The sequence below is a fragment of the Astatotilapia calliptera genome, chromosome 20 (assembly GCF_964374335.1).
Source record: "Astatotilapia calliptera chromosome 20, fAstCal68.1, whole genome shotgun sequence".
Classification (NCBI taxonomy): Eukaryota; Metazoa; Chordata; class Actinopteri; order Cichliformes; family Cichlidae; genus Astatotilapia; species Astatotilapia calliptera.
In genome coordinates, this window is record NC_137441.1 from 30,628,812 (window position 1) to 30,652,556 (window position 23,745).

General features: G+C 39.3%; 3 protein-coding genes across 4 annotated transcripts; 2 read left to right on the forward strand and 1 right to left on the reverse strand.

The window, feature by feature from the left end:
- The first annotated feature begins 337 nt into the window (after positions 1-337).
- On the forward strand, positions 338-4,167 carry taf10 (TAF10 RNA polymerase II, TATA box binding protein (TBP)-associated factor). Of its 2 annotated transcripts, none has more exons than XM_026153916.2 (5): positions 338-755; positions 2,504-2,661; positions 2,784-2,848; positions 3,588-3,702; positions 3,848-4,167. In XM_026153916.2, exons 1-5 carry the CDS (start codon positions 623-625, stop codon positions 3,935-3,937), a joined length of 561 nt encoding a protein of 186 aa, XP_026009701.1. In that variant the 5' UTR covers positions 338-622; the 3' UTR covers positions 3,938-4,167. The 2 variants fall into 2 exon arrangements, with proteins under 2 accessions (XP_026009701.1, XP_026009702.1); XM_026153917.2 differs by having other exon boundaries at positions 340-749.
- Positions 4,168-4,314: 147 nt separating this feature from the next.
- Positions 4,315-23,553, forward strand: ppih (peptidylprolyl isomerase H (cyclophilin H)). The gene is made up of 9 exons (XM_026153918.2): positions 4,315-5,310; positions 14,628-14,692; positions 14,820-14,843; positions 20,589-20,633; positions 21,769-21,811; positions 22,097-22,189; positions 22,359-22,446; positions 22,527-22,567; positions 23,174-23,553. Exons 1-9 carry the CDS (start codon positions 5,245-5,247, stop codon positions 23,240-23,242), a joined length of 534 nt encoding a protein of 177 aa, XP_026009703.1. The 5' UTR covers positions 4,315-5,244; the 3' UTR covers positions 23,243-23,553.
- LOC113013198 (uncharacterized) lies at positions 7,622-12,874 on the reverse strand. Its single transcript, XM_026153914.2, has 2 exons — positions 12,702-12,874; positions 7,622-10,166 (listed from the first exon to the last, which is right to left on the reverse strand). Exon 2 carries the CDS (start codon positions 10,126-10,128, stop codon positions 9,031-9,033), a length of 1,098 nt encoding a protein of 365 aa, XP_026009699.1. The 5' UTR covers positions 10,129-10,166; positions 12,702-12,874; the 3' UTR covers positions 7,622-9,030.
- Positions 23,554-23,745: the final 192 nt, after the last annotated feature.

A 23,745-nucleotide genomic window follows, 5' to 3' on the forward strand; every position in this document is an offset into this window, starting at 1 on the left:
TGTTTAAAGGTATAAAATCGCACCGCTAGATGTCAAAAGATTGCAGACTGCAATCAATTGAATGCTGATTTCTTACAGGAATTTTCTGACAGGGCAACATGATTGCTTATTCAAGCCAGAGCCTGATCCCATGTCTTCATAATGGATTCATTTTAAGTTTATGAGAACGCATCAATTTATTGGAAGACATAATTACACACTAATCATTTTATATTTGTGAGTACAATATAATTTTGAACAAATCTGAATTAAATGCTTTAAATATCACGAAGAAAGTGTATTAATTTATAACCTACAGTCTCCGCTACGGCAGGGGGCGTAGGAGGCGGTGTGCAGTCAGCAATAAAACACATAGAAGAAGAGGATGACTATAGGTCACGTGAAGCGATCTACTTTACAGTGGTGGCTCAGCGTTTTACTGCAAAGGACTTAGGAACACTTCTGCTACGAGTTATAGTTTTTTTTTTAGTTTTGGTAATTCATTTCGTTGAATTAAGGGGTAGAGTTATACTAAAACAGAATTTTGTAAAATATTTGTCTTACAGCTATAAATCGCGGATTTGTGGTGTTTTGCATATTTCGGTGCTAGTTAACCACGGTTAGCTCGTTAGCTAACGCCAACATGAACATGGACAACTTAAATCAGTCTGTAACAACAGGAGTGCCTTCTACCACATCGTCAACGGCAAGTAATTGCATTGCCAATGATAATACGACAACCAACGTGAGCAGCATCCCGTCGGTCACAAGTAATGGTAACGTAACGTGGCTTTGTTATTGTCTTTGTTATTATTCTGAGAGCATTTGATGATTTCATCTCGCTGTGGAAGTCGGAATTTTCCACGATGTACATTGACTTTGTCAACATTACCAAGCCTGACTGAGAGAAACGCGTACTAACCTGGCTGCCGTCTTACACTAAAGTGATTTAAACATATTTATTACAAAACCTACCAACTACCATGTTTCAGGTTAAGTCCGTATCACTAACTTAACCACTGTAGCAATTTTTTAGATTGTTAGTACAGTAATTTGCAAAAGTCTCAAGCCATCCATGATTTCCTTATATTTTGCCAGGGAAGATTGGAAATGGGTACAGTGTATTGCAAAAATGTTAGTATATAAGGTAAAAACAGTTTGTGCAATTCTCACAAGCTTGAAAATAAAGTGAATATTTGATATGATCACCTTTATTATTTAAAAGAGCTTGAATTCTCTCAGGCAAGCTTTCTTGTAGGTTCTTTAAGTCGTCACAGAAAGTTCTGATTCTATTTATCTGACTGTTGAGATATGTTTTATCACTCATTCAAGTGACGTCTTCAGTTTCAGCTGACTGTGGGGTCCCCAACCTTGTGAACATTACATTTGCATAAAGACTGAAACTAACACAACTGACTAACTGTTAGGTCAGTTTCCTGATTACTAATATAGAAATTGTCATGATCATTAATTAATGGCCATGGGTACCGTTCAGTGAGAGTTGGGGAATTGGTGCAGTCACAGCATTGTGAGATGGTGAAAGACCCTTTGGCCCCATCCTTAAGATAGATTTAATTTTTATGTAAAAATGGGAAACTACTTCTCCAAGTAGTCTTTAGCAATAGTTTTCCAGGCTTCTTGAAGGACATCTAAAGCTTCTTTGGATGTTGGCTGCCTTTTGCTATGTTGTCTGTCAAGGTGGTCCAACTATTCTTCAGTAAAGTTGAAGTTTGTTCTTTGGGATCCCGATCCATGAGTGATAGTGCTTAATTGTATATTTTTCTTTCCAGGTATTTTTTAATGCATTAGCAATATGTTTGGCGTCATTGTCATGCTAAAAGATGAAACTGTGTCCAGATAGTTTTTTGTGGTGGATATCAAAATCTGACCCTATTCATGTGTGTTTATAATTTAATCAAGTTTACCTAAATCCTCAACACCACTGGCCAAATAACCAAGCGGCAAAAGGTGCAACTTATCCTTTAGGTGCAGATGCACAGCTACACTCTTTTGATGATACAAATGTTCACATTTTGGACTGACAAAACAGATGGTTTGAAAGAGGAGTAAAATAGGCCATCTTTGCCCTGTGTCAACAAACATCACTGAACACAAGCTGCCACCTTCAATGCTATCTTGAGATCCCTTTCCAGACACTTCAACCCTTGCCTCAGGTAACCTCAATAGGTCATGATAGGGAGGGGCAAGGTCTCACTTTAATTTCACTTGAAACCTCTGGTTTAATGACTCATTCCCTTTTTTAACTCCTTGGCTCATGTCATGTCACACACGATTAATAGTAGGTCAACGATTATCTCCAAAGGTGACATTCTGCACTAGGGTTTAAATATCTGGGACTCTCCACCTTCGTTATTTGAACTGAAGAAGCTTTTGGATAAGACGTGAAACGTCTTCACAAACTTAAAGAAGTTCAGTTGGCCTCCTTTTGCCTAATTTTCCAGAGGGGTAAAGCCACCCTTTTTCCAAGCATTTAATAGACCCTTCTTGATGTCTCTTTTTATAGCTTCGTCCTCATCGGCTGTGGTGACACCGTCTGCAGACACATCTGTTTCCAATGGAGTGTATGTTCCTGGTGGCATCACCAATGGAGATGTGAAGCCTGCTGTTTCCACCACGCCACTGGCTGATTTCCTCATGCAGCTGGAAGAGTACACTCCCACGGTAAGTCAGTTAACCCTGCTACATCATATCTTCACATGTTTTTGACAGTAATGTTTCTTAATCAGTGCTTGATTGGCATATACATAAGTAGTTATTAACCCCCCCCCCCCCCCCCCCATCAGATTCCTGATGCAGTCACAGGCTACTACCTCAACCGGGCTGGCTTTGAGGCTTCTGATCCAAGGATGTGAGTACACTCAATTCTGGTCTAATGTCATGGACTTGTCAGTTTAGACATTAAATACAGCAAAAAGGCTCCACCTATACATGTGTCCTTTAAATAGACTGGGAAATTGTATACTAGGAACAGCTTTGTGTCTGTCAGTGTGCACGCATGGAGGAGTACATAATCCTGATATGAGTGTGACTAACAAAACAAACAGCACAAATCATAAGGCTGCTCAGTTGGTACATTCAGAGGTTTGATTGATAGCCACCAATTTACTTAACAAACCTATGACTTAAAAGCCTTTATGTAATATGAGTTCACCATTAAAAACCCGAGTTCAAGGCACTGAATGAGTCGGAAATTAATGTAATCTGGCATTGGGAACATGTTGAAGTCACAAATAGATGACTGTATTGTCAAATATTTCTATGCTCCTGCTTAATTTAAAGAATTTCCCAATGGTATACAGCATTTCTTATCTTAATACTGTATTAGTCAGGTAGCACTGTGCTTTCTGATATTAAAGGGAGTGTTGGCTGATTAGATTTGCTTAAAACAAACTGGCTTTAACCTTTTAACCAAAATGCAACATCTCTAACCTTGTAAGACTCTTTAATGTCAGCTTTGTGATCACTCCGAACAAGATCAGAGAAAATCTGAGGTTTATGTGTGTGGTGTTTTTCAAAGTAAGGATACAGATAGGCTGTAAACCATTAAGGGAAGAAGTCATTAATTATTTTCTTTTTTCCATGCATAGAATTCGTCTGATCTCCCTCGCATCTCAGAAATTTATCTCAGACATTGCCAATGATGCGCTGCAGTACTGCAAAATGAAAGGCACTGCCTCAGGAAGCTCAAGAAGTAAGACAAAGGTAAGCTTGTCTAATTTTAACAGGCACTTTAAATATGATGTACAATATTTAGAGAGCGCTGTGTGAGTGTTGCTAGAAGAGGAAGGTTTCATCTGCTTTCAGTTATTTTTGTTCCTGATAATTTTCTTCCTCCTCGTGTGTATAGGATAAGAAGTACACATTGACTATGGAGGACCTGACTCCTGCCCTCGCAGAATATGGTGTGAATGTGAAGAAACCTTATTACTTTACATAAAACAATTTCTTTAGAGCTTTTTGCTATTGCTAGTACTTATCTGCCTGCTTGCACAGCAGAGTTTGTGACAACCTGTATTGCTATTTTTTTTTTTTCTCACCTTGAGTTAGAACAACTTTGAGAAATCTTTGCAGTCAATTTGCATTTGGTCATTTGTTTTGTGGCGCAGTCTTTGCAATTTGTTAATTTGTAAAAATGTTTTATTGTGAAAATAAAACCTTTAACAGAAACATTTTCCCACAAAGGTGTCAAAATTAGTTAAGCTAATCTTTTCTGTATGACTTTTGTTCCTCTGCCTTACAGTTCAAATTTCTTCAAATGTATTTTGCTGGATTCAGATCAGGGACATACTTTGTCATAACTTTCTCCTTTTTCTTCTTTAAAACAACTTTGGTAATTGTCGGTCTGTCTGGGATCATTTTCGTTTTGGAAACTTCCCCACTTCCAAAGCTTCTTCAGACTGGGAGCCTCGCTTAAGTATATAAGGTTTCATTTATAATGCTGTCTTAAAATATTGTCTGAACTACAGTCATGCAGCTACATCTCTATACATCCTGGCCGACACAGTTCCTCTTAGCCCTTGCTAGAGCCACATGAAACCTACTGCACCCATCAGACAAGGCTTTGTTTTTTGGTGAAGGTCAGATTATCAGTTTTCCTGGACTTTTGTGAACAGTGATTTTTTTTTTCTTTTTTTTTTTTTCCCTCCTTTATGGATGCGGCCCATGACAGCTTTATGTGATGTTCTTCACAAATGTCAGATACCAGAGCAGGACTGACACTCTGGAATTCAAGTGATTTACACCCCCAACATTTTCATTTTGTATTGTATAATTAGTCTAAATTGGAAATTTCACGTGTGAAAGATTTTTTGCTGCTGTATTTATAAGCATAGATTTGAGATTATAGATGGTATAGATTTTAATAAAAGAAAAACTAAGTTCCAGACCTTTACCTTACCAGTTGATACTCACTTAATGAATTTGATATGGAAAGGACTACTAAATGCAGTAATTTCGTTGACAGTTTTTTAGGTAGAAGTAAAGACAAATTCAGCCTTTTTTTATTTTATTTTTTTAAATAAACTTCATTTGTTACGCTGCTATGAGTAGGCATGTCGCCATTATCATTTATTTCCGTACAATCGCGCTTTTGGTGACGAAAGTCTTTTGTCCGCAGAAGGGATCTGTAGCACGTCTCTCGCGAGACGCCGTAGTTCCGACAGCGCAGATCGTGGTTCAAATGATTGCTGTGTAAATAGCCAAACGTTGCATTTTGTTGTCTCAGAAAGCGGGTAAATCACGACAATGTCGATTCAAGCCTCAAACCCCAACAACCCGGTTGTGTTCTTCGACATTACCATTGGAGGGCAGGTGAGTAGCATCATAAAGACACTTTGAAGCTAACCGGGCAACGTTACCGCGTCACATCAGTGGCAACAATAAAGTTCATAGTCTGGTTAAACCCTGTTAAACGACCTTGTTGTAAAACATACACACCTGATGTACATTATATACAATAAGGGAGGCAAAACATTTATAATCCTTTTCATTATATACGGGTGAGTTTGTTGAACTAATGTTGACGCGGACAGAGAAAGCACGTTGACTTCAAATCGAAGATATCCCGATGTTGTTCAAAAGAATAACCCTCGCAACTAAATGCATATCAGTATGGTACGATAAATTTGTTATGTGACTGTTATTCCTCTATTGACACCGTGGAAAAAGCTGCATTTGGAAAAATGACTTTTTGAAAACTTTAGATGTGTCTCTCACACGCACACATGTATAGACTTGGTGTGTATGTAAACTTGGGGATTATCCTGTAACAATGCTTCTTGGCCTATTTATTTTCACTTAAATGGTACCACATTTGTGATTTGAGAAGGAGAATTTTGTATGTGGGTTGTGCCCATTAAAATCTTTTCCAATGCCAAATATCTTATTTGCGTTTCACTTTTATTTAGTGTCATTTATCAGATTGGATGATTAAAATCTGAAGAATCAATACATCCTGGCAATTTAACAATTTATTCATTGAACAAACAGCAGCCTCAGTAGCATGTGGAAGACCCATACAGCCACACCAACCTGGCACCTCCACCTCATGGTGGTCACATACTGTTATGGTGACAGGTAAGGAAACGGTCTTCGTGTGGTCTTGTTGCCCTCAGATGCACACTTCGCCACCGTCTCTGTCATCCCCCATTATACGGATCTTGGCCTTCAACTTGGAGATGGTAGGGGGCTAGGGCTCACTCGGTATTGCTCACACTAAGTATTGCTTGTTTTGCAGAACGCCATCTTGAAGTTGCCATATCTAGAGCAGTCAAGCACAGCATGCTTGGAAAAGACAACATCTGATCACTGTTCTTGCTTATGGGTGCTTCTAATCATTTGCCCATGGCACCTGAGTGCCAGGACCTCCTTTACCTGAGAATCAAAACTAGAATCAATAGCAGAATAAGCTGTTTGGCATTGAAAAAGAAGACATACTCTACCTGCTGCTCAACCCACAAAAGCATTTTCCTTATAGATGTGGCACCATTTAAGGGCAAATAAACAGGATTTCTGACAGTTTAAGATTTAGTGCCAAAAAAATCATTACAACAAAGAAGTAATTGACCAATCACAAATATTGTTTGTGCAAAGTTTATATATGTATGCGAGTGTGTGTATTGAAATACAAGTATTTATAAATTTATATGTATTTTACTTCTTTCTGCATCAAGTGTTATTGGCATTGCCATTCAAGCTTACATTATGTATTAATGTATTTTTAGACAGATTTATTTAATATATTTTTAGAGTTTTAAAAAGAAGTAAATAGTCCTGAAAGTCAATATTATTTTTAGCTTTTTTCTGTGGTGCTTTATGAGCCTGCCCCTTAATAACTAATAGTTGGAAATTTGATCCCATGAGCTCCTTTAAAGACACCGCCCCCAGTTGCATAATGAAGCAGGAACAATGTAAAAAGAAATTAGAGAAAAGATAAAAAGACAAAAGCTATTTAAAACAGAGAGACCAAGAATTATTTTCTATGTTTATCTTTAATTTTTCATTTTGATTAATGATGGTTCATTGTCTCAGACTCTCGCATTGATTAGTCATATTTTTTTTTCTTTTTTTAATGAAAGTGACAGAAGTTCCCTTTAACATTAAAAATGAACCGCTATTATCATAACTTGCCTTTGAAAGCATTAAAATAATATACAGACTCTAAGTACCATATTATGTTAACATGTTAGTTAAGTCCTCTTTTTTTAATTCATTTTCCTGAATTTTCTAGTTGAAGATTGTTCCATATTTAGGTTTGCTTAAGACTTTGAGAGAAAAATATGTTAGCCTAAGAAAGGAGAATGTCAGTAGTGCTAGTAGCGACTGTTTTTACATAGAATGGTGGTGGTATGAAGTTTGAACTACGTGTACCAGCATATTGTAGTTTTTAGGACACATCTGTCATCTAAAATAATTACAACAAAAGAAAAAAGTCTTCATAAGACCCCTTTACTTATAATAAACAGCCTTATTATTATGATATGGTTAAGTAAAGAAAAGATGCATTTTAGTTACAGCCAATTACAAAATGCCACTGTGAGGTCAGTGTTGGTGTTGCAGTGCGTTCAGTTGTGTTATCTCAGCTTCGTCAGCAGATGGCGTCAGTGTCGGATTAAAAGCTTAGTTTTAAGTCAAGTTTAAGTTTATTCTCCAACTTGGAAATAACATATGATAGAAAAAAGATTACATCCATTGTAGCTGCTGATCATATTTAATGATGTTCATGAACATCCAGAAGAAACTTTGTACCTTTTTGATTTGTACAAAACAGTCAAGCAGCAGGAGTGGTAAGAGGGAAAAAGAAGGTATTGTAAAATAAAATTTTATGATGTTACCTGATTCTAACAGAAGAAGGAATAAATTAGAATCAATCATTCAGTCATAGCATCAGGTGTGTAACTTAGAGTAGAGTAGACATTTCCTGCAGCATTGACACAGGTGAAACTTTCTTAGTGGCTCATCACATCACGTTTCTTGTAGTGTAGACCAGGGGTGAATTGCCATTCATACTACACCAATTTACTAATAGATAAAGAAGAAAAAAAAATTTACAATTACAACAACTATTATGAAGGGGCTACGGTTACATAAAATAAAAAAGAAACAAAAAAAAATCCAAATACAAAAACCAAAAAAAGCCCCAATAAACCAAGAAGCACTCAGCGTGGAAACCGTCACCAAGGCAGCTCACACTCTGAGCAGTATTTACTTTTATTAGAATAGTATTGTATTTTGTGTAATATATTATTTATTTTTTTCTTCTTCTTTTTTAATTCTTAAAGTACTTGCTTTAAAACATAGTATAGTAAATATAATATAAACTTCTGGTAACCTATATCGCTTATGCTGGCAGTGCAAACAGTGGCTGTAAGATATTTTAAAACGGCCTTTAGCACTTTGACCTTCAGATGAATCTATTTACCTTAAAGATGATGTCAGAGGTCAAATGTGAGTTAGTTTTAACCTTTTTTGTTGTTTGTATATGTTTGCAATACACATTACAACTTTAACAGTCATAGTTTCTAAGTTATAAGTCTGTTTGGCAATTTTTGACCAATAAAACATTAAGCTGACCTTGAATAGCTTAATGGATATAAGTCAGATTTGAATAGATTGTTAATAGGACCTCATTCTAGACCCCTACAAAGTTTGCTATTCAAAGCTTTTTCAGTCAGTGTGTTTAAAGACAGAATGATGCTTACATATACAAACATTATCAAAAACCTAGACGGGGGTAAAAATGACATTTTCTTTGAATTAACATAAACTCTGTTTATAATTACAGGACAGTCTGACCAATGAGCTGCCAAAACCTTTCTGTAATGTTATACATTTCTTACACTTTAAGTCCAGCTGTGTTGACAGATTTCTTTTATTTACTACAGCAATATTTCTTTATCATATAGAAAAACTTGTCCCATGCATAGGGATTCGATGCACTTAGCATCAAAGTCTGCTGTATGTGGCCCACGTTGTACAATGAGTTTGACTTTCCATCTAGGCTTATGATGTCTGTTACTTTCAGGTTTTTTCTTACACATTGTAAGTATTTCTCTTCTCTTTTGATGGGTTGAGCTCAGGAACCATCAGCTCGGGTTGCATTTCTGTGCTTATATGCCAGTAAATGTGCCATGAGCACAGATTTTCTGGTAAATTGGTGTGTGGCCCTAGAGTCTTGCTCTTTACCCAGAATAGCACACCCAGCAGTAAACTGTTGGTGCATTCCAGCCACAACAGGTTAACAGAGATGTATGCAGGTACTCCAAGGCCAAAAACCAAACAGGCCAGAGACACAGCAAGAAAAGGCATCCAGAATGTGGCAAAGCCCAGTATTAGACTGATCCAGAGAGGCGGTCGATGGTGGATTGTATGTGTCAGGTAACTCTTTTCATCACCTTTTGTCTCTGGGCAGAGGGTTGAAGTGAGTAGCAAGTTGTTCCCCACCTTCTCTTGTTCTTCCACTGCTTCACAGAACTTGTCAGCATCTCTTACCCACTGGGGAATATGTGAGCAAAATGGTAGCAGTGCTAAAAGGATTGCAGTGAAAATCCCAGCAATGAAGTTGATCACCAGTTTTGACTCCTGCACTTCACACACCAGAGCTTTCTTCAACCTTTTGCCGCAACTCATATCCATCAGTTTAGCATCAGCATGGCTAAAAGAGCACATAAAAGCTAGCAGCCACACGAGAAGTGTCAGGAGTATATTTCCGAGGGTTTTTAAGAAGGCTCTGCCGTTGCTAAGAGCTTTGTCTCTTAAAAGGTAGTCCATTAAACTCAGGCATATCATGGGCAGTGGTAATGCTGCATATGTTGCTGAGGCATTAGTCAAAATGAGGCAGGGTGTAAATGAGTGGACAGGACCCACTAACCACACAGCTGCCATTAAAATGGTCATCAGCCAGTCAGCCAGTATGATGGACAGGCTGCACGCACTCATAAAGATGGTGTACCGTTTTTGACACCATAAATAAAAAATCACTGTTTCCAGGCCTGCTTTGGAAATTAAAAGTGAAACATACTTTCCAGTGTTGTCTGTGTGACTGGCAGACATGCCCTCCCATTCATGTATAATGGCCATCATTCTGAAAGTGTGGCTTGTGTCAAACAAAGATGGCAACTCTGGCAGCATTTGACTTGGACTGCAGTGTTCAGATGTTCCAGGAAATTCTGTGAAAGACAGCAGAAATTGTATAGACATGATGAAAGCTTATACGGGAGAAAAAACCCACAAAAGAGCTTTTAGCTGTGAGTGCAAGGTGAGAAACCACCTATTTTCTGACTCTTCTAGGGCTTTTGTTCTAGGGCTACAGCTATTGATTATTGTAGTTATTGAGTATTCTATCAATTAATCAAGTCATCTGATAAGAAGTACTTATGCCTTTATTAATGAACAATAGTAAATATTCACAAGAGAAAAAAACACTACTTTGATTTGATTTAACAGAAACGGGGAGAAAATATAATAAAAGATAAATATAAAAATAAAATAACATGGTAGTTAACAAAAAAGGAAAAACATTTTTTTTTTCATGCCATTGTATTTTTACTTATTTATCACAACCTAAACCACACACTTGGTATTTGGTAGGGGGAGCTGTGATGTCTGCCTTTTACTAACCAGCAAGCATACTGTCTTAAGCCCATGTTGCCCCTAGATAGCACAACAGCAGAAATGATGACAATGCTGTCATAGTTTAACGCAAAGAGTTGCGGTCGTTAGCGAGACGGTGAGCTCACGTGGAATGAAAGAAAACATTGTTCTGCCTTGCAAAACAGCAGCGCTTGTTCCTGTAATCACCATTACACCTTTACTAGGAAAAAGCTGGTGGGACTCTTTTCTGAAACCACTCAATAAACAAGTTTCAACATGAATAAAAGCGAACTTCGCCACTCCCGTCTGCTGCTTTCTTCAGTTAAAATCTACAGTAGAGCTACAGAACATAAAATACGGAGATGAACTGTAAAGTTAGTTTGATATAATCTTTAAACCAGGAAGCTCGCTGAAGGCTTTTGGCCGCTGTTCTACATTATATGGCAGCAATACCTGTAACAACCAGTGTGAGTCTAAAGGGCGTGGAGTTGGATCATATTTATTTCACGGTTTTAGTAGGATTATTTTTCTGGATTATATTAATATAAATATGTAACACACTGAGCCACTGACCCAGTGCTGCTAGGTTGGACACTGAAATATTATTGTTAATTATTAACATCTATAGCATCAAAACTTCAGTTTTGTACAGGAGGAAGAGTTGCATTGAAGCACAGGGCACGCCTCAGTTCTGAGAATGTCGATAAACTTGTTTATCTTCATTGCAGTCATGCATATTCATTAGATCGCTGAAACACAGGTTAATGTGCACACATGCACAAAAACACAGACACACACCAAGTTTGAAAAGATGAATAAAAATACTTGAGAAAGAAATCCTGATTCATGCATGACAGGGTTAAATAACGATAATTACAATGAAACATGCCATGCATCTATAGTAATATTAAACAACCAGTGGGTGGCAAGGTATGGAGTGACATATCAGTATCCAATGTAGTAGTTTATGTGCAAGTATACCATCAACACTGACACAAACACAATAAAACAGCCTTTGAGTAGCTGTCCACTGTAGTGACCACTATGCATGAAAGGGTTAATTGAAGGAATAATAGATAGAATAATCAGTAGCTGCAATCTTTCCTGCTACAGATGATCTCCTGGTGTAGATGTTAATAATTAATTGTAAAACATATTAAAAAATATTGCCTTCAGGATATTTTATAATTGAGTTACTGAGTAAATTGTTGCAGATCTATTTTATTGAATACCTTTGCTCCTGCCCCTATTCAGATTATCGTTGTATTTCTAAACTTTGATCATTATATGAAGAGGGTATTTTAGAGGTCTGCTTTAAGACTCCACCAAAGGGAATACATATACATTGTATGAATCTCAAGTTCATTAAACTATAAAGATAATTTTCTCCTGCAAGTTATAAAATGTCTTTTCTTGTTTACATTCAATTTCATTTTAGAAAACGTTCTCCTGATAATTACAGTATGCACCGCACTTGTAAAGTCTGAACAGTTAAGGGGTCACAGTGGACTGGCAAAATGCATTCATGTAGTACTATAGATATGTATCATTATCAAATTTGGTGTAGTCGTAGCTTAAAAGCTGTGTTACCCTGCTTACAGGTCGCTAAGACTGAGATGATTACAAACCATACAACCTGAAAATAAATTGGGGTGTATCCGTTTGATGCACTGGTAAATTATTAATATTAAAATATTAGATTAAAAGAGGAAACGAGATACCAAGCAGTGTTAAAAATGAACAAATGCAAAAATTCTCAGTTTCTCTCACAGTACTTGATGTGCATCCCAGAAAAAATTGTAAGGGCCTCATTGATTAACATGACCAGTCTGCTTATCTTGTATGTACCTACATACCTAAGAAAGTGGGAAATCGCTAATGAAAATAAGCATCAGTTGTTATTTTGGTATGGTAAACTCCTTTTATTGTAATTTTAAGACATGCTAAAGTGTTGTATTCAAACTGACCAATCAGTTTGCCACCGCAGAATCACTTCTGCACAATACAGCACACACATAAACTTTATGTTCCTTTAGATTTAAATCATGTTCTGCCATTGAAGAATCCTGTGTTTGTCATGAGAACGAAATAATAAATGGCTCTGAATTTACCTTTTTATGCTGTGTTGTATTAGTCCCGTAAGCTTCAGCAGAGGTGGATAACTCTTGTTTAGTAATGTAAGTCCTGCTTCTGACCTGACTGTTATGAGCAGGTAGGCAACTCTTCATGATCCTGCTTCCCCATTGTTGATGCACACACCTGATGAGGCACACCTTCTATTTCTTTTTTCCAAGAACTCTGCTTGTTTTCCCTCCCACATGTATCATGGAAGTGACGACTTCCTGGTGCATCAATTTGCATGTCCTGCAGCCACGACAACCAGTGAATGCTCACAATGTGTGTTTGAAACTACTCCCTTTAAATTATTTTGTTTGCCTACACCTCATGTATATCAAGTTACACTCGTTTCTTGGGACTCAAGATCCAGTGAATGGCCGGTTCACAGAAATGTCAACTCGTCTGTCTTTGACCACAATAGACTGGTGATTATTCCTGTTGCAAAGTTGATATGTGGACTATGTCAACACTGTAGCCTCGGGTTTGGCTTGATTAGTTTGCTGTGTGGTTTTATTCTCAGTTTTGGTATTGTTATTATTTTCTTTTACTCCTCCTGATCAGTTAATATAGGTGTGGGGAATTTGCTCGCTGTGGATTGGAAAATTTCAACATTGTTTGTTAGTTAAAGCCTTGGCCTTATGTCTAAGTCGGTGCACTTGAGACCTGGTTTTTCCAAGTAGCATAAATCCCTTGAAATGGAAATAATCTTGGAAAGTTGATACCCTAGTAATAGGATGACAACAAAAGTAGTCCACTGTTAAGAAAGAAAGTTAAAAGCTGTCTTACCTATTGTTGGGTACAAAACGTCAGGGGAAACCAGACTCCAACAAGGGAAAACCCTTACCAGATAAAATGTGCTGTGCTTGTTTGTTCTTTATCAACACAATTTCTGATTTCATTTCTTTGTCTGGAAACCTTAAGCATACTGTTTTATCTCTTTTATCTGGCAAGCACAGGACATCTAGAGGCCACTGTGGTTTGTCCACATGGAGTGGAGGACGAGTTGTGGAGTGATGTCATGAGGACAAACCGCTCCTTGTACTCCAAATGTTAGACTGTTCTCTCACACAGACTTGCACACATTGTTGTAACAGTGGGACACTTACATGAATTCAACAGTATCAGAGAACTGGGCGGAGAGATGGCCACACTCATTTACATGTATATATGTAAATACAAGGCTAAGATAATTTATAGTCCAGTGACGTTTTGCATCAAGATTGTAGCATCTCATTATTTCTGTTGTCACACCTGCATGACATCAAAACTGAGACACAGCAGAGCTTGTGTTGTTTAAACAACAGTAGTTATGTTCAACTTCGCCGAATATGTAAAGTGTTCAGCGAAGTCGACACAAATTAAAAACCAGAAGTAGAAAGTAGAAAGTGTAACTTCAGCTCCCTCTGAAAGGGTGTTAGTGAGTGTAACATTATCATTAGACAAGAATAACCTGTTTCTGTGTTCTGGTGCCAAATCTCCGCGAGGTATATTCTTTTGTGTGGTTACCCTTTGGTTGGTTAACCAGTAGTTTTCTTTACTGCAGTGTTGATTTTGACATGAAATTTAGATGTAGTTTTGTATATTCTTTTGACTAAAACATTATTTAGTTTAAGTCATTAAATTAAACATCTAAATTCTTTGTTTTTGTCTGGCTTTTGTTGCCTAAATGTCATAAGATTTTAGTAGACTAATTATAAACTTGATTCAGTTGACTAAAATATTCAGTATAAAAGTTGAAATTTGTCCATGTGTCTGCTCTTCTTTTCCTCCCAAGCACTGACATTTTGTTGTGTATTCATGACAATTGGGACCACCCCATCAAACTTATTATCTTGTTTTTGTTTTTTAAAAAAAAGTTTGCGAGAACTTTGATAATTCTGTTGATCAATTATTGTTAACTTTGCTTTACTGTTTGACAGGATGTTGGACGGATGAAGTTTGAGCTCTTTGCTGATGTGGTTCCAAAGACAGCTGAGAACTTCCGGTAGAGAACAAGTCACACAATCACAGACTGCTCACAGCCTTATATGATATAATCTTCTTTGTTGTTGTTTGATATACAGTATGTGTTAACAGAAATCAAACTTTAACAGTTTCATAATCTCTTACAGGCAGTTCTGTACTGGAGAGTTCAGGTAAGGCAATGTGTGGTGGATGCATATTTGCAAATACCACATCACCAATCTGTACAGTTATTGACATAACATTTACATGCTCTTCTTGAAAGCACTTGTTAGCAGGGCCGCAGTTATTGATTATTTTAGTGATCAAGTACTCCATCAATTATCGAGTAATCGAATAAGAAATACTATTGTCTTAATAATGAGCATAATATTCTTAAGAGAAAAGCAAAGGTTTTGCGAACTGAACCGCTCATTCGTTTGCCTTGATGCATGCTCAATCATCCGTTTAAGTAAATCCCAAAAAGCTGATTCTGTTCATCTAGACGTAACTTTTTCAGTGGGAGAAATGTTTCGTCACTCATTCAAGTGACTTCTTCAGTCTAAGCTGACTGCAGGTTTCCCCAACCATATAAACAGTACCTTTGCACAATGACTGAAACTAGCCCACTGAATGAACAATGGGCTATGAGGTCAGTTTCTTGATCATTAATATGCAAATTGAGAAACGCTTCTCCCACTGACATTGCTACATCAAGATGAACAGAATTAACTCTTTGGGGTGCTCATTGGTTTGCATTTTACAAATTCCACTGTATTTTCAGGCTGAAATGTGTGCCTGCGTGGTAAGTGTACTAGAGAAGGAGTAAGTATCTGGTGACTGAAGGAAGAAAAAAGCGCATATCAACATTATCAGAACTGAGGTGTGTCCTGTGCTTTGATGCAGTGTTTCCTGCTGCAGAAAACTTTGGGTTACTTGCATAACCCCAGTTCCCAGAATAGCATGGGTGAGATGTCTCACAATGGGATGTGCCTCCCTGAGATGAGCATTTATCTCATTCCACTAATCTTGATTGGCTGGTGATTGTAACTAGGGGTGGGCGATATAAACGATATACGATAGAAACAATATAAATTTGGCCAACGATAGAGATTTTGACTATACGCTCTACCGCAATAGCGCATGTTGATGATGTCATCCAGCTGCGCCTGTTTTGGTCGAAAGCATCGCAGCGGCTACAACCATTATCGTCTGCAAATTATGCTGGGCGACAGTCATAGCAAAGAGATGAAGCACTTCTGAAATATGGGGAAAGCCAAAAACTGCGCTTCCTCCACTTCCGTAACATTGATTCCTTAATGTTGAATTCTCTCGCAGCTGCTCTATTCCCATGTTGTTGCAGTATATTAATAACTAACCTTGTATTGTGGATGAAAAATCTCAGTTGTTCTCCTGACTGAAGTTTATAGAATCCTGCTATGCGATTGCATTTGTCCCTAACCGCCAGAATCCCTCACGTTAACTTTTATCGAGTGGAAAAAACGTTTGGCGTTCATCCTCCAGCTTCACTGTGCTAATGTTATGCTAACATAGCTGTGTCGCTAGCAATCACATAGCACAACATATACCAGGTAGTTCAACTTCAGTAACCCTGCAAAACGCCACTGCTGATTAGTTTTCTGTCTTCATTTATGTTGGAAGTGGTAGCAGAGCTGTACGTTTTAATTAGTTTCAGAAATTTCTGTCAGAACATGGTATGAAATGTTTAGGTGGAAACTAGCGAGCTAACTTCCTGTTAACTTCTAACTCCGTTAAATTTAATAAATTCTGTTTTCATGGATGCCTGGATGTTAAACTTAATTGTTACACCTGGTAAAGCAGCAACACTGATGATTTTATTAAAGATGAAAGGATTTAGACCGTTTTTAACTCTCAGTGTTCGTTTGACTTTGGGACCTGAACCCATGGCGTTTTGGACCCAGATTACTACGCGAAGCTCCTCACTACGGCAGCCGTAATGCTCTGACAATCCATTAAGCACTGCGGCTTACCAAAGTTGTACTAAAACATTTTTTAACAGATTTCTGCACGCCCAAATCGGTTCGAGGTCAGTAAGCACAACCAGAATTCATACATAAGGCACACTCTTGATTTTTGAGAAAATTAAAGGATTTTAAGTGTGCCTTATTGAAAATACGTTATACAGAAGAAAATAATATATCGCGATATATATAGTTACCGCACGTGCTTCAAATTATACGTGATATGGATTTTAGGCCATATCGCCCAGCCCTAATTGTAAAACCCACGTTGGGCAGAACCACCTATCCTTTAGTAACTTATGCTTACGTAGCTGTTATTCAGGATAAGCACCTCTTCTTGCCTTTCCTTAGCAAGAAGGGCTTGTCTATTGAGACATCTTACTCATTTTACTTTGAGAACTGGGGTTACAGAAGTAGCCTAAAGTTCTCATTCCTAGCATTTGTTTTGATGTCCCATTATGGAAAACAGAGATTCCAGATTCCACATAGGCCAGATTGGGCTTCAGTTACACCCTGGTCTGCCCTAGAGCAAACTGAGTGCACGAGGCCAGAAGACAGGCAGTAACTTGGAGTACTCTTTGATAAAATGGCAGGGGAATGTCAGGCCACACTCTTCTTTTTCCTGAGCTGCTGACTTACCTGCTATGCGGGTTGTCCCGGTGGAACTGCTGTCTGAGTTGTGGCTTACCAGCCCTTGTTTTGGGATCTTGAACTGAGTGGGAAGCTGGGTGACTGCCTGAGCAAAGGTCTGTCATAAGATAAGATAAGATAAGATAAGATAACCTTTATTAGTCCCACACGTGGGAAATTTGTTTTGTCACAGCAGGAAGTGGACAGTGCAAAAGTTATGAGGCAAAAATTAGAATACAATAAGAATAAATACAGTACACAACTGTACAGAATAGAATAAAATAAAATACTATATACAGTAGAATAAAATAAAATAAATATACAATAACATAAAAATAGAATACAAATACAAATACTATATACAACTGAGTAAAAATACAACGATGACAGAAAGGATTATTGCACTTAGTATTATTGCATATGTATGGATGTGTGTGCTTGATCAGTTAAAGTCTTTATTATGGAGTCTGACAGCAGTGGGGAGGAAAGACCTGCGAAATCTCTCCGTCCCACACCGTGGGTGCCGCAGTCTCCCACTGAAGGAGCTGCTCAGTGCTGTCACAGTCTGCTGCATGGGGTGGGAGATGTTGTCCATCAGGGATGACAGCTTAGCCGCCGTTCTCCTGTCACTCACCACCTCCACTGGGTCCAGAGGGCATCCTAGAACAGAGCTGGCCCTTCGGATCACCCTGTTCAGTCTCTTCCTGTCCCCAGCAGAGATGCTGCCGCCCCAGCAGACCACGCCATAAAAGATAGCAGAAGCCACAACAGAGTCATAGAATTTCTTCAGGAGTGGGCCCTCCACTCCAAACGACCTGAGTCTCCGCAGCAGGTACAACCTGCTCTGCCCTTTCCTGTAGAGGGCGTCTGAGTTATGAGTCCAGTCCAGTCTATTGTTCAGATGAACACCAAGGTACCTGTAGCTGTCCACAGCCTCAATGTCCATACCTTGGATGTTCAGTGGTTGCAGTGGAGAATGCTTGTGCCTGCGGAAGTCTACCACCAGTTCCTTGGTTTTACTGGCGTTGATCTGGAGGTAGTTCAGCTGGCACCAGTCCACAAAGTCTTGGGTCAGACCTCTGTACTCCTTGTCGTCCCCATCAGTGATGAGGCCGACTATTGCAGAGTCATCAGAGAACTTCTGCAGGAAGCACTGGGTGGAATTGTGGGAGAAGTCTGCAGTGTAGATGGTGAAGAGGAACGGAGCCAGAACCGTTCCCTGTGGGGTCCCCGTACTGCAGACGACCCTGTCCGACACACAGCCCTGAGTCCTCACATACTGTGGTCGGTCGGTGAGGTAGTCCAGGATCCAGGTAGTGAGGTGATGGTCCACTCCAGAGTTCACCAGCTTGTCCTTTAGAACCGAGGGAAGAATGGTGTTGAAGGCACTGGAGAAATCAAAGAACATGATTCTCACAGTGCTTCCAGCGGTCTCCAGGTGAGCGAGGGAACGATGTAGGAGGTGAATGACGGCATCATCCGCTCCAATGCCAGGCTGGTAGGCAAACTGAAGTGGGTCCAGTGATGAGCTTATTAGGCGCCGAAGCTGAGCCAGGACCAACCGCTCCAGGGTCTTCATCAGGTGGGATGTCAGAGCCACCGGCCTGTAGCTGTTGAGGTCCTTGGGGTGTGAAGTCTTTGGCACTGGTACAACACAGGAGGTTTTCCAGAGCTGTGGGACTCTTCCCAACCTCAGGCTCAGGTTGAAGAGGTGCTCCATCACCCCACACAGTTGGTCCGCGCAGGACCTGACGACCCTCGAGCTGATGCCATCTGGACCCGCTGCCTTCTTGCCATTAATCCTCCTCAGTTCCCTCCTAACCTGGGTGGTTGAGAGAGACAGGCTAGAGCCTTGTGTTGAGTGTGTATTGGATGCTGTTGTTGGGGGTGGGGGGGAGTGAGCAGGGTGAATAGAGGAGGTGTGAAGTGTCTGAGGTGGAACAGCAGCAGTGGGGGTGGGTGAGTCTGCAGCCGATGTTGCAGACTGCCTCATGGCTGAGTCAAATCTGTTGAAGAAATGATTCAGTTCATTTGCCCATCTCACATCCCTCATGGGGTCGGAGGTGGTGTCGGCTCAGTTTTCTGGGAAGATGGAGATTGAGACCTCATCCTCCTGCTTCCCCGTCTCACATCTATGCCTTATGGAACCCAGAACAGTCCTGAAATGTGGCTTGGATTGTGCAGCGTTGTATGCAAAGATAAATGTCTGTGATCACAGTGATCTCTTCCCACACATTAGTCAGTCCTAGTCGCATTGGCCTCACATAGACCTCTGCTTGGTAAGCAGCTAACATGGAGGTAATTTTCAGTGCTCCTACCGCTAAAGCCGCCACTTTGTAGGCCCTTTCATTCACAATGAAAATGTGGAACTCCTGGAGGAGCCCGTAGCCAGCCGTGGATGGAGGTGGGCTCCGACTTATCATAGGAAGTGAAAGTAAGCCATGCTTCTCTGTGCCCTCAAAATCCAGGGAAGAAGCCCCATGTTACATGAGTAACTGCTTTGCCGCCCTGGTGGCCTGGGGCAATTTCTTCCCTTCATAATGTGATCTGGTGGTCTGAGACCTGGTGTGTGTGTCCGTAATTGAAAATTTGTTGCCACAAACGAAGAGTAGAGCCCTAGTTTCTCTGCTTCCTCTGGTGTGAGGGGGAAAAAAGTGCATATCTTTGATTGCTGGGATGTTTACAACAAAGGCAATCAGTTAGCTGGTGTGCTAAACTGTACAAAAAAAACCCCCGCCTTACTGAAAAGTAAGTGGTATGATGCTCGATCAGTGATGAAGTCTCGGGTTCAGGATAGACAACCATAAGGTAGCTAGCGGCCGGTGAGGAAAAGTTAGGAAATCACTCCTGTCTATGGACAGTTAAGATAGCTAGCCTAATGAGGGGTTGAGATATGTTAGCTTTGTACTTTGGGTTGCTGTTCTGTTGAAACAGGTTATCATCAAGGATGACTCTGTACAATGCTGCATTCGTCTTTCCTTCAAACCTGATTAGTCTCCTGGTTTGCCATAACAGTTTTGAGTGTTATGACAAAGGCTGCGAATACTTTTGTTTTGTTTTTTAAATGAATTTCCAAGAATAATATTTGAAATAGGGCTGTATCATAAGAAAATGTGGAACAAGAGAAAGTGCTGTGAATACTTTCCAGATGTACTATATTTCATGCTGGCCCATTTACTGTGAAAATCTGAATCACAAACATAGACAAATCTACTTCGTTTCAAGGAGACAGTTGACACAGTTTGTACATTAAAGTATTTTACTGCTTACTTCATTTTCTTTTCTCACTGACTCCTGTCTTTTTAGGAAAGATGGCGTTCCTATTGGCTACAAAGGTTGCACATTCCACAGGTACTCACATGGCAGCTTGACTTCTGTAGCTTACATTAAACTCTGGTGTTTGACTTATGAAGTGTGTACACTACAGCAGCAAAGCTGAGATGATATTCTGCGCTATAGTTACAGAAGAAATGTACCGTGTTAACGAAGGGTCTATGATGACAAGACTAGCACATCTGTTATGTGATTCATAGTGTCATTTAGAAAACTTTTGCAATGCTACACTGCCTCTTCGAAAATGGAAAAGAGCATACATTTGTGTCTGTGAAGGTTCTCAGTCATCCAGGTCATCGTAGTCAAAGGAGCTTGCAGAGAACAGCAACACGCTCAGACAAAAACTGGTTCACCCGAAAGACAAAACGCCAAAACACAAACTTAACAATGTGGTGTATGCTGTACAGTGCAGCGAGGAATGCTCAGACCTCTACATTGGAGAGACCAAACAGCCACTTCACAAGCGCATGGCACAACACAGAAGAGCCACCTCCACAGGACAAGACTCAGCAGTCCATCTGCATCTTAAGGATAAAGGTCACTCTTTCGAGGATGCCAATGTTCACATTTTGGACAGAGAGGACAGATGGTTTGAAAGAGGAGTGAAAGAAGCCATCTATGTCCACTGTGAGCGACCATCTTTGAACAGAGGCGGGGGTTTACGACACCAACTCTCTGCCATCTATAATCCAGTTTTGAGATCCCTTCCCAGACGCCTTAACGCCCACTCACATCCTGGGCCATCTGACCTCAGGAATTCGCATGATAAGGTGGGGCCAGGTTTCACAATGAACACACCCGAAACTCTGGCTGATTGGGACCCACACCCAGTTTCACACCTTGGCTCAGGCGATTAGAGGATCATCAGGGGGTCCTTTTGTCCCTCTGTGGGGGGACACTCCCACTAGGTTTATATCTGGGACTCTCCACCATTTGACCTTAGAACTGAAGAAGCTTCTCGAATGAGAGGTGAAACGTCTTCAAGCAACTTAAAGAAGTCCAGACGCTTTTCTTTGCAAGCTCCTTTGACAGCATACATTTGTAATCTGCTGTCTATTACAGTTAGACTGTAATACTTTTCATATATTTGTTAACTTTTGTGAGGTTTTCTTTAGCAGAATTGATATTTTCTTTTTCCATTGGTCATTGGCAGGGTGATCAAAGACTTCATGATACAGGGAGGAGACTTTGTAAATGTAAGTACATGGAAGACTGGATTGACAACACAAATATCCATAGTTTAATGGTTGTCTTTTGACTGTGTCTGGAAGATTTGCACAAACGCTTTGTGAATTTGAGAATTTGTTGATTAAATCTTGCCATGGTAACTATTGACTTGAACTGAGCAGATTTATACCACATTGGTGTTTCCCCCTCTGGTGGTTATGCAGCATATTACAACACATTTAAAATTTCCTAATCTATTGCTCTCTTTATGAGCCCCTACTTACTACTGTATGTACTATTAATCTTTTGTGCAGGGTGATGGAACAGGTATCTGCAGCATCTATAGAGGTCCATTTGCAGATGAAAACTTCAGAATAAAGCATTCTGCTGCCGGTCTTCTTTCAATGGTACGTGTTTTGATAAATCTACTTACATTTTATCTTGCAGTATAGTGATTGAAAATGTTACCAGTTGATTGGGTTAAACTCCTACTGGATGGCTTAATCTCCACGGATACACTTCAGGTAAATCACCCTAACCAAAATGTGTCTGTTTTAATATTGTATCATATTACAGGCAAACAGTGGTCCAGGAACAAATGGATGTCAGTTTTTCATTACCTGCACTAAATGTGACTGGCTAGATGGGAAACATGTTGTGTTTGGTGAGTAAATCAACAGTATTGCATTTTTTTACTGTATTGTCTGTGTCAGAGTTGAATTGTCTTACTTGTAATTATTACAGGAAAACTGGTTGATGGCTTGCTGGTCATGAGAAAAATTGAGGTAAGAACTTATCTTCCCTATAAATCTACCATATTTGTTTAAACGGACAGATTTGTATTTGTGGTTCTTTTGGTAGGAGTAAATTGACAGAGACATTGTACACTAAGCTAAAAAACTTCAAAGGGGGAGAATAGCCATGAAAAAAATTTAAGCTAAAATGTAGTATTACCATTTAAATTTAAGAAATTCTCACAATTCTTCCGCTCTCTTTCTGCACGTTCCTGTCTGTTTTCTGTTGTGCTATCTAATAGAGCCAAAATGCTCAAATAATAATAGTAAAATGAATAAATTCTTACATAAAATTAATTTTGAAATGCCTTTCTTTGGGAAATAAATGAACACAACCCAATAAAATGTTGACTTTTGTAAACACTCATCACTTTACATCTGTGATGTTTAAGGCTTCAAGACCTTTTTTTAAAGCAGGTATCCAGCCTAATACTAACACCTACAGTTTAATCTTTTATAACGTAATGTTTATGTAACAAATAATTAAACCTGTAACTCGTACAAGTCCATATAAATCACCGTAGTTGGATGTAGTGCTTAGATTACAGCTTTAGAGTGGCATTTTTGTTCTAAACGTGTGTCACTTTCTTCCTACAGAATGTCCCAACAGGGCCCAACAACAAGCCTAAACTCCCCATCGTCATTGCACAGTGTGGAGAGATGTGAGCCGACACGTGCTAAACACCATGCCAACATTACACAGCCTCTGTATACTTTTAATGTCTTAATTGTGACTTGTTACTCTTCAGAAAACATTAACACACTGATTCCTACAATGACCAGTAGTGGACATTGATGTATTTATTTGGTTTCAGACTGCATTTGTTTTAAATTCATTGCTTCATTGCTGTTCTTCTGTCAAGTCCAAATTAAGACTGTTTGTGTACCTTTTTTCTTTTTTTAATTGAACAAAGAATTGGATGGTGGTCATACTTTGTGTTATTTCCAATCAATAAATTTCTGTACATTTTTATAAATGCTGCAGATTTTTTTTTATATCAAATTATTCAAAAGGATTTCATTAAGTGTCAAAGGGTGTCAAATGTTGCAATACTGACCATTGGATATAGTCTAGAACAGGGGTCACTAACAGGCGGACCGGGGTCCGAGTCCGGACCCAGTCGCCATCCTATATGGACCCGGACCTATAGTTAACAAAATATTAAATT